The sequence below is a fragment of the Cnephaeus nilssonii genome (genome assembly GCF_951640355.1).
Source record: "Cnephaeus nilssonii genome assembly, chromosome: 7".
Lineage (NCBI taxonomy): Eukaryota > Metazoa > Chordata > Mammalia > Chiroptera > Vespertilionidae > Cnephaeus > Cnephaeus nilssonii.
The window spans coordinates 84,022,528-84,033,469 of record NC_137078.1 but is presented as its reverse complement, the minus strand read 5'-3'; the positions used below and the strand labels follow the sequence as shown (position 1 = coordinate 84,033,469).

General features: G+C 52.5%; 1 protein-coding gene across 1 annotated transcript; it reads left to right on the top strand.

Moving 5' to 3' along the window:
* Nucleotides 1-744: 744 nt before the first annotated feature.
* LOC307103517 (antizyme inhibitor 2-like) lies at nucleotides 745-10,676 on the top strand (the record flags this gene model as incomplete). Its single annotated transcript, XM_079777866.1, has 9 exons — nucleotides 745-831; nucleotides 1,440-1,623; nucleotides 2,209-2,382; nucleotides 2,868-3,040; nucleotides 3,626-3,760; nucleotides 4,722-4,887; nucleotides 5,438-5,585; nucleotides 9,435-9,535; nucleotides 10,413-10,676. The coding sequence occupies exons 1-9, from the start codon at nucleotides 818-820 to the stop codon at nucleotides 10,674-10,676; spliced, it is 1,359 nt and encodes a 452-aa protein (XP_079633992.1). The 5' UTR covers nucleotides 745-817.
* Between the last annotated feature and the right edge of the window lie 266 nt (nucleotides 10,677-10,942).

Genomic DNA, 10,942 nt, shown 5'->3' with positions numbered 1-10,942 from the left:
GTCCCTCCTTCTAATCCAGGTCCTTTCTGTTGCCTCTTCCTGGATTTTTAAATCCCCAGAGTCTGCAGGTGACGGTCAGGTGGGGCCTTGGCACCTGGTGGGAGGGAAAGGTATGGGAGGCCTCAAGCAGGAAGATGCCAGGAAGGGCTGGCACAAGAGAAGAGGCAGGGCAGCAGCAGATTCCTGCGGCTCTAACTCCCAGAAACTGGAAGAGGAGACTCCGGGTCATCACAGAGGTGGGGTGGAAGCCTGCAGGAGGTATCAGTGACGTCACAGGGGCGAGGTGACCTCAAGATGGTGGCTTGATCCTGGGTGTGCCCATATGGAGAGAAAGGGCGGTGAGAATGTGGAGGGACATCAAGTGACTCAGAGGGTCTCCCGGCCACATACTTAAATGTGCAGGGAGCGCAGAGAGACAGCAAAGGGTAAGACCAGCTCTTGCTCAGCCTACGACTGGAGTCTGAGGTCAGGTTCCACTCCCAGCTCCACTCCAGCTTTGCTGATCTGTGAGAAGACCTCTGAGCCCCCGGTGTTTCTATCTTGGAGGTGGGAAGGTGAGTGACTGGGTTTCCAGGGTCTCTCTACTCTGATCATCGCTGGCTGACTTCACCCTGAGGGTCTCTTGTATGGGCCACCCACAGGGCTGGGAAGTTTTGGCTGAGTGGGTCGTGGTAGCCATGGTTTGGCTGGACAGCCTTCACAGGTACTTCACCTGGCCTGAGATCTGAGCTGAGTTCTGCTCTTCCCAAAGGGATTTACCTGAAGCCCAAGACCCCATAGGTCCTGGTCCCCTGTGCTGGGCCTGAAGAAGCAGGTGATGATCGGCACCAGGTGAGTCTGGGGGTGGAGTAGGGCCCATGGGTGCAGCCCCAACTGATGAAACAGAAGGACTGAGGCTGTAGGCGGCCCTCACTTCAGTCTCAGGGGTGGGGGCCAGCAGCAGGTGCAGTGGCTGCTTTAGGGAGCCCAGGTGCCAGTCCCAGCTCAGCTCCTGACAACTTGGTGACCTTGGGCAAGTCTTTTCCTCTCTCTGGGTCACTTGTCCACATGTGTAAAGTGGAATGTTGGGCTAGGTGATCCCCTGTAATCTTCAGCCCTATAGTCTAAAGATCGTGGGCTCTGCACTTCTCTTTTCTGTGGGTCACATTTCTCATCTGTGAATGGGAACATGTGTGTGAAGGAGCCTGGAAGAGGATGCCAACCACCTATGGTAGGGGGTCTTTTGAGCATCTCCCTTGATCCCAAACTAGGTCTCTGAAGCAGGCTGGGCCTGGCCAGTGGTCCATTCTACAGATGGGAAAGATCACAAGGGCTCCATGGAGCTCTATGTGGCTGCATGGGAGCGCCGAGGACTTACTGGCCTAGGAACACTGGCTCCACGGGCCAGCAGGGCGCTGGGAGGAGGAGGGAGGAGTGTCCTCAGAGCAAGGCCTTTCCAGGATGCTGGGAGTGTCCCTGGCAGAGGGCTCTGATGGACAGTCAGGGACGAGCACCACCCTCAAGGACTCGAAGGAGAAGGAAGGATGCCCAGGAAGCTCGTTGTTGAAGGATCTCATCCCCCTGGGGCCTGAGGAATCTGCCATGGAGGTGGTCTTGAAGAAGATCCAGGAGCTCTCTGATTCGGTGAGGGGAGAGGAGGGAGGGGAGGGAAAGGTCATGGAGAGGGGAGTGGAGAGGGTGGGTCTCAGTCCTTACTTAGGCAGGGACAACATAAGCCTTTCTGTTTGTGTTTTATGAGTCAGTTTACTAGGTCTTACTGAATAGCTGTGTTCCCTGGGTGGCATGGGATAGTTCTCCTGTCCCCTTCTAGTCCCCCACAAGCTCCTGGGAATTCACCCTGTGCTAAGCGATCCGGGTGAGGGTTGGAGAGTCCTGGTGCCCATTTGGTCTACAAAGCTTGTTGCCCTCTTGACTTCCTGTTGTAGGAGTTAGAAGATCAAGGCTCAAATCCTACCATTGCCCTGTAGTTGCTGTTGACCTTGACAAAAAGATTCATATTGTAGTGCGCCTGAAACCTCTATAATTTTTTAACCAGTGTCACCCCAATGTATTCAAGAGAAAGGAAAAAAATTAAAAGAGATTTTAGAGCCGTAGTTTCCTCTTTTCCTAACTGGGAACACAGTAGTACTTGCCGCATGGAGACACTGTGAGGACTCAATGAAATGACACAACGCCCAGCCTTTCTTGCCTCTCTCTCTGCCTTGGCAGGACCAACGGGACCCCTTCATGGTGGCCGACCTGGGTGTGTTGGCCAGCCGCCATCAGGCCTTCTGCCAGGCCCTGCCAAGGGTCTCGCCCTTCTATGCGGTGAAGTGTAACAGCAGCCCCTGGGTGCTGCGTGTCCTGGCCGCCCTGGGCACCGGCTTCGACTGTGCCAGCCAGGTGAGCTTGGGCCCACTGCCAGTTGCCTCATTCCTAGGCCTGACATTCCTAGGGAAAAAAGGCTCATTTCCAGGAGTCCAGAAGTGGGACAGCAGCCCATAAACAGTGGCTGATGTGTGTGGTGCCCACTTGTTTGTGAAAGAATAAATGAATGAACTAGGAGTGGTCCACCCTCCTCTGGTCTAGGTGACTAGGGCAGTCAGTATGAGCTAAGGAGTGAAGGGAACATGTGCTTTAATCCACAGACCCTGTTCTGTCCCGGCCCAGCCATTTCACTGGAGCCTCAGTTTCTTGGTCTTTAAAATGGGTTCAACTCTATGTTCCTTAGATCAGTCTAGAAGCTGAAATAGCACAATATGTGCCCAGCGCTGGGCCAGATGCACAGTAGGGGCTCAGTAGGGGATAGCCATCATGCCCGTGGTGCCTGTGCCCAAAAAGCAGGGCAGCAGGGAGGCAGCCCTTTACTCTGGCTTTGCCCCTGGCAGGTGGAGCTGGAGCAGGTGCTGGGCCTGGGCGTGGCCCCCTCACGCATCATCTATGCCCACCCCTGCAAGCCCATCTCCCACCTGCAGTATGCTGCCCGCCATGGGGTGCAGCTCCTGACCTTCGACAGTGAGGAGGAGCTGACCAAGGTGGCCCAGCACCACCCTGGGGCCAGGTGAGACCAGCAGGGCTGCAGGCAGGTGGGCACAGGGAGGAAGTTCTGGCAACTGCCTTGGGCCTCAGCGAGGAGATGAAGGCTGTTCTGTGGTGACTAGGAGACGCCCAAGCAGCAACGAACAAGAATGTGGGTCGGGTGTTCCAGTGCCTCCCCGGTGCCCACTCGTGTCAAATAAAGGTTCCCTGTGTCTGCAGAGACGCTGGCAGAGCATGGCATTAGGAGGTCTGGAGTCAGCAACCTCGTGGAAAAAGCACTCACATAGGATTCAGGAAGAACAGGGCTCACATTTCTCACTTGTCATATCTGTGTGTTCCTGGGAAAGTTATTTAACATCTGTGATCCTGTGACAGGAGGTCTGCTGAAGGGATGTTTATAATTTTATCCTTTTCCTGATTTTTTCTTGTCTGGGCAGAAGTATGGTAAGTAGTGCTGTGTTCCCTCCCTCGACACTTATGGCTGGACAGTCCAGAGGACCGAGGCAGGGTGGAGGGAGGGTAGAGGGAATTTGGGTGGGGCAGAAAAGCATCCAGGCCTGGGGTTCATGTGTCTAAGAATGCCTGTCACACTCATACCCCCTCCCAGGCTGGTCCTCCGACTGTGGACCGAGGACAGCCATAGCCTCATCCGTATGAGCGCCAAGTTTGGGGCCAGCCTGGAGCTGTGTGGACACTTGCTCAAGTCCGCCCGAGACCTAGGCCTGGCTGTGGTGGGAGCCAGGTAAGAGCACGGACTTTCTCTCCTGAGAGGCAGGGCTCCTGGTCCCCCGCCTGTCCCCGGCCTCTGACTCACCGGGGGCCTCGGGTCCAGTGGCTCCTTGTGGTCCTCAGAAGAGGAGGTGGATGTCAGCTGCTGGGAGGGTGGGGCAAGCAAGGCACTGGCCTTGGGTGCAACATATAACGGGATGCCGAAAACTTTGTACTCGAGATATATAATGTCTTAACACATTATTTAAAAAATTAATGCAGAAAAAATCCATGATGAGAGAATATCAAAATTTTCAATCAAGACAGGATTGGCATTTCTGATTTTCCTTTTGCTTCTGGGTCCAATTACTCTTTACTACTCTTGTCTTTATTTAAAGTTTTTGTATTTTATTCATCATGGCTATTTTTGCATCAGTGCTTTCTATCCCTTGATGGGGTGTGTGCAGGAGGCAACCAATTGAGGTCTCTCTCTCTCTCTCTCACTGGCTCTTCCTCTCTAACATATATGTGTGTATTGCATGGAGGTTACTGATGTTGATTGCTCAGTGCTTGGTGCCCCCTTGAATGTTGCACCTGAGGCGCGTCCTCCCTCACCTCACCCCACCTGCCCCTGATTGGGTCCTCTGCCCTCCCAGGTGGGTGGTTTGAGATTTGGGGTTCAGATCGCATGCATCCCAAGGAGGAGAAGAACGGGAGCCCCTACCACGAGGCTTTGGGAGAGGTGAAGGCCACACAACCACGAGAGCCCCAACTCACGGACTGTCATGTGGTGTGTGTCTCTGGGGTCCCCATGTGCACAGCCAAGGCTGTGGTTTCTGTGGGTGCCCACGAGCTCCATGTAGTCACGCGTGTCCCCGTGTCTGTGTCCGTCTGGTTCACATGTGCCTGTGTGGCTGTTTCCCAATGTGACCCTCCTCCTGCTGACGCTTGCGTTTCCTCGTGTGTTTCCGCCCCGTCACTGCACCTGCGCTCAGCTTCCACGTGGGCTCCGACTGCCAGGATCCCCACAGCTTCGCACAGGCCATCGCCGACTGCCGGCGCGTGTTCCAGATGGGCCGTGGGGTCGGGCATGACATGAGCCTCCTGGACATTGGAGGGGGCTTCCCCGGAGTGGAGGGCTCTGAGCCGGAGTTTGAGGAGGTAGGAGGGGAGGAGGAGAGGGCGTCTGGGGGTCCCAGCCTGGGCACATTGCACAGAGTGTGTGTTAGTGTACAGGGAGCTCTTGGAACTCAGGCATGTGCCTGCATGTAGCTGGGCTTTGTGTTGGTTGAGAGGTCTGTGACTCTACATACGTGGCCTGTGCGCATATACGTGTGTGTGTGTGTTTGTGTGTGTGTGCGCGCGCATGCAGTTCTGTGCCTTCTTTAGACGTGTTGGTTCTACCCCTGGTAAGGCTACCGTCAGATAGAGGTGTACTTACTGTGTCCCCCACACCCAGGGGACAGTCCCCCTGTGCTGATCACGTATTGATTTCAATGTTTCTGAGTCAGACCTCATGGTGCTGCAGCCTGGTCACTAGGCTTGTGCCCTCGGGCCCCTCCCCTCTGGGCCACAGTGTTACCTGTTTCCTCCCCTGCTCAATGGGGTGCTGACACCTTCCCACAGAGCTGTCAGGGGAAAGAAGAGAGAAGACGCAGGGAAAGACCCCGCATAGGAACTGGCCTCACAGGGCTCTGGTCTGTCCCCACAGATGGCGAGAGTGATCAATGCTGCCCTGGCCCAGGACTTCCCCGAGGGAGCCGGCATTGAAGTCATTGCGGAGCCCGGCCGCTTCTACGCGGCATCTGTCTGCGTGGCCGCTGTCAACATCATCGCCAAGAAGGCTGTGCTGCAGCCTGGTGGGTGGGCCCGGACTGGGCAGGGAGCGCTCTGTCCAGGGGTCCCCAGGCCTTGGGGGCAGGAGGGGCAGAGGGTCTGAGTTCCACCCTGGGTTCCTCATTCGGGGGAAACATGCTGTGATTTAGCTACAGGGTAGAACCTGTTAGTAACATTTTTGTGTTGTTCTCAGATAGGCTGGAGGGAGGCACTGGGGGTCTGTTCCCTTGTGTCTGGAGGGGAAGTCTGAGGGCACAGCCTCCACTCCCGGTGTGCACCTTACTGTTCCCAAGAAAGCATTTTCTAACAGGTGTGGAATTTTTATAACAAAAAATATAGTCAGTAAATACTAATTTTACAACACATACATGAAGGAAATATTGTCGGTATCATGGCCTGGAGGTTAAGGGTGACATTTCTGGGTAACAGTAAATGATATCGAGGTCACCATCTCATGGGAGTTTTTGATTGTTTGTTATGTCGGGGATGGAGTCGGGTGGGGTAGCTGTCCTCACAAAGGGACTAAGTAGAAACTCAAGTTCATGATGAGCTACAATAGACTCACCCTCTGGGTTAGTGCCCTTTACTTTGAAATTTTATGACCATAATATAACTATTTCTAAGTAATTTTTATTTTATATTTTAAAAATATTTTTATTGATTTTAGAGAGGAAGGGAGAGGGAGAGAGAGACAGAAACATCAATGATGAGGGAGAATCACTGACTGGCTGACTCCTGCACATCTCACACTGGGGATCGAGTTTGCAACTTGGGCATGTGCCCTGACCAGGAATTGAACCATGACCTCCTGGTCACAGGTTCATGCTCAGCCACTGAGCCACGCCAGCCAGGCTCTAATTCATTTTAATCTGTTCCTTATCCTTTGTACAAATGCCCTACCCACATCTTTGTAATCCTAAAGGCACAAAGTGTCTCATTAGAGAATATTGTGATTTGGGGATATGATCTTAGCCATCATTTAACAAAGGCCAGAGGTATACATATTATGTCTTACTATTTTTGTCTTCACAATAGCATGAGCTGCCAGTGATTAAGGATCTATTATGTGAGAAACTACTATTTTACCCAATTTCTGCTCAGCCCTCCTGAGAGCAGTTTGGGGTCATTCCCATTTTACAGGCAGAGATCTTGAGGCTCAGAGAGAGGAAGTGATTGTCTGAGGCAGCAAAGCCAGTTCGTGCACAGCGGCGCCAGGTCTGTCCGACTGAGAGGCTGGTGCCCTTGTATTTGCAGACATGCCAGCAGAGCGGAGTGCCAGCCTCAGGGCTGCCAGGACTAACCCATGACCAACTGGCTTAGGGACAAGTGGGGCTGTGGGCGCAGGAGGCAGGGTCAGTGCTGGCAGCTGAGAGAGAGCAGAGGACAGGAGTGGCTCACACCAGGGAGAAGAAGATGGGGGTGGGGGAGGCCTTGGGGAGAAAACCAAATAATCAGAAAGATCTGGGCATCTAAAGGCTCAAGTGGTTGGAATGGCCCCAGTGCCCACGGAAACCAGTGGAAAGATTAAGGAAATCATTGTCTAAGGACGGACCAGGAGTGGTTGTTCAGAAACTGGCTGGTAGGAGTTCATGTCCTAGGACCTGGGGCTGTAGGTGAGCATCAGCTCAATGTACATCGGAGTGTAATGGAGCTGGGGAGAAGCTGCCATGTACTCATGAGGCATCAAAAGAGGCAGAGTATTTAGAGGGAAGGAGGTGACAATTATGCTGCTCTCTGACTGTGAGAGCCGGGCACTGTTTAAGATGTAGCTGGGATCTGTTTTAGTCAGATAATAGGAGACATACAGACACAGAAATAACTGCGTTCAATAAGAAGATTTTACTCATAGTTCCCTGGATTGAGGAGTCATGGCAGGCACCCTGGGCCACACGGGGAAGCATCGGGTAGGTCAGGAGGCAGGAAAAGGGGCCGGCAGTGGTGACAGGCTTCACTTTGTTTCGCTGTTAGTCTTGATCCGACGTTTAATAGGGCTCAGGAAACCTGGAGGAGGGCCTGTGCGTAAATTAAGAGTCCAGAGATGAAACATAATTTTGAAAGGCATTTGGGGAGTCAGAGAAGACTTAGCTCCTTGTTTCAGGACCATTTGCTTTTTATTTTTTAACCTTTTGCACTCGGATGTCGAGTGTGACTCGACATGGTTAGCATTAGAATAAAGGAATCAAGAAAAAAGCAAGCAAGTGCAAAGCGTTAAAAAAATATTTTTATTGATTTTTTACAGAGAGGAAGGGAGAGGGATAGAGAACTAGAAACATCGATGAGAGAGAAACATCCATCAGCTGCTTCCTGCACACCTCCTGCTGGGGATGTGCCCACAACCAACGTACATGCCCCTGACTGGAATCGAACCTGGGACCTTTCAGTCCACAGGTTGACGCTCTATCCACTGAGCCAAACCAGTTACAGCACTTGCTTTTTATTAACACAAATTGACCTAAGGCAAGGTGGAGATATACACATCAAAGGGTAGGGTTAGGTACAGAATTCATTGTCAGATTGGGGAATTACCTCAGGCTGTTCAGGTGTTTGGCCAGGAGGAGGCAATAACATGTAGATTAAGATGCCCTGAGCTGTCTGGCAGCAAGCAATCATGCTTTTCAGGTTTGGGGAAATGACTTTAGCCATTCCCAACAGGCAATAACATATGTGACTCAGCCCTTGTTGAGTCCCCAAGTTCCATCAACCTTTTGATAAAACTCTTGCAATTATGACATGCTGGAATTGGCTTCCAGCAACTTTGGTTTTCTAGGGAAGGCATGAAGGAGGCAGGCAAAACTAAGTAGGCAGGTTTGGGGTTGGCTACTTTGAGTAATTTCCATGGGCAGCCCCTAATTGCCTGGTCCCTGGCCCCAGGATAGTTAGCGGAGGGTAGTGGTTCACCCTGTGAGAGCTTACTCAAGCAGGGGTTTGGCAGGTGCAGACCCTGGTCTGGCTGGTCCGCATGTGCAGGTGCCCTTGCAGGGCTGTGTCTTCCTGCCTAGGAAGTAGGCAGCCCTGGCAGGAATGGTGTCTCCAGGGTCAGCAAGGCCCCAGATGCCAGAGTATCAGGATAAAGAAAACAGAAAATATGAGTTACCCCGGCGGCCCTTTGAGGAAGGAAATGGACCAATTAGCACACCCCTAACAGCACCCTTATGGCATCATGTCATGAAAAGGCATTTTGCTCCTGTTTTGCCTCACACTGTAAGTTCAGGGAACCTGGTCAAGGTGAGGACAGAGGACCTGGGTCCTGACCTGGGGACGAATCCCAGCCCTGCCACATTGTCCTGTAACTTCTGGCAAGACTCAGGTTCCTCAACTGTACAGTAGTGTTCCATGTCCCTACTCAGAGTGTCATTAGGACAGTGGTCGGCAAACTCATCAGTCAACAGAACCAAATATCAACAGTACAACGATTGAAATTTCTTTTGAGAGCCAAATTTTTAATTTTAAACTTCTTCTAACGCCACTTCTTGAAAATAGACTCACCCAGGCTGTGGGTTGTTGTGGAAGAGCCACACTCAAGGGGCCAAAGAGCTGCACGTGGCTCACGAGCCTCAGTTTGCCGACCACGGCGTTAGGAGAATGAAATAATTTGATTTTTGTAGACAGGTTGGAAAAATGTCTGGGCCCTTGTTCATGGCTACTTGCGTTATTCTTAGTGGCAGTAGCAGCCCCAGCACTGTGATGGGGTGCAGGTGGGGCAGAGGAGCAGTGGGAATCTAGAGAACAGGCCTGATTCTTGCAGGGCGTCTGGGAAGGGTTATTCAGTGCTGGGCAGAGGATCTGGGCCGGTCCTAAGGGTGCTGGACTCAGTGTTGATGGTCAGTGGTGAGACCTGGCTGAGCACAGTCCTGTCCTTTCCCCTCTCCCAGGAGGCCACCGGAAACTGTTGTACTATCTCAATGATGGCCACTATGGCACCTTTCGCGTCTTCCACAGGGAGCATTTCCCCATGATGCCAATTGTGGTGAAGGTAAGGAGGCCCAGACCCTGATAGCACTGAGATCGGACCTCTTCGCTGTGAGGCAGGGATCCCTCTGGAAGGTGCAGAGCACAGGGACTTAGATTACACATGGCGTTGCATTGTCATACCATGTGCGTGTGCAAGGATGTGCACAGGCATGCTGTTTGTATTTGCATGTGCATTTTTGTGTATGAGCATGATGACTGACACCTGTGCAGGTAGGTGGTGGACAGGTACATAGTCCTGTGTGGGTGTGTGCACACATCTGTTTGCCTCTGGGTTTCCATGTGATCTCTGTATGCACTGTGTGTGTGTGTGTGTGGTGTGTGTGTGGTATGTTTGTGTGTGTGTGTGTGTGTGTATGTGTGTGTGTTACCAGAATCCTTGAATGTTGGGGATGCAGAAGTTCTGGGAAATGGAGGTTCTCCAAGTTGCTTCACAGTAGACTCATCTGGGAAGCTTCCAAAGACCCCGATGCCTAGGCGAAGGCCCAGACGATTGAAATCAGGCCTCGCATGGGTTGGGACGTGGCATCAATCCTTTGTTAAAACTCCTCCAATGTGACTCCAATGTGCAGCTGAGTTTGACCCAGTATTTTGAGTGATTAATGACTATAATCTTTTGCTTTTATAGATGGCAAACGGAGGCCCCCTGTGTGTCTGGCTTTGAGAATTGGCAGGGCTAGAATGTGTCACTTGAGTGCATATAAGCTCCATGAGGGCCGGGTCAAGAGCAGTGCCTGGCACATAGGGACTGGTTGGTGTGAGTGACTGCCAGTGTCCTTGCTGTGCCTGGGGGTGCTCTGTTGGCTGAGGGCATGGGCTGGGATGGGAGGTAAGGGCAGGAACTCTTCCTTCTCTGATCGCCCACCCCTGTGTCCCTGCAGGAGCTCTGCTCGAAGCCGCCCCTCTTCCCCTGCATCCTTTATGGTCCCACGTGTGATGCCTTTGACACGTTCTTCAATGAGGAGGTGCAGCTGCCCGAGCTGGACGTGGGTGACTGGCTCATCTTCCCCTCCATGGGCGCCTATAGTTCAGTCATGAGCTCCACCTTCAATGGCTTCCTGCCTGCCTCCATCTGCTACATCATGGGACCTGAGCTCAGGTATCTGAGGAGAGCTCAAGGATCTGAACTTGGCACAGGTAGCTGATGGCTAAGATCTGGGTTCCCAGGTCCAGGAAATACCATACTCCCCGACTGGCCCCAGAAAAGATCCAACTGACATACACTGCCTATGGGGTGACCCGTTACACCCATTACCCATATAAGTCCAAGGCAGGCCACCTGGGCAGCCATGACAGCTCTGACGTTTAGACACTTCTGTGTACACAAGTTGACATTTTTAAGGCCCCTGTAACCCTTAATTCTTGGCCAAGTCCCCACTCTACTCTGACCATTTGTGGCTGTACCCTACTT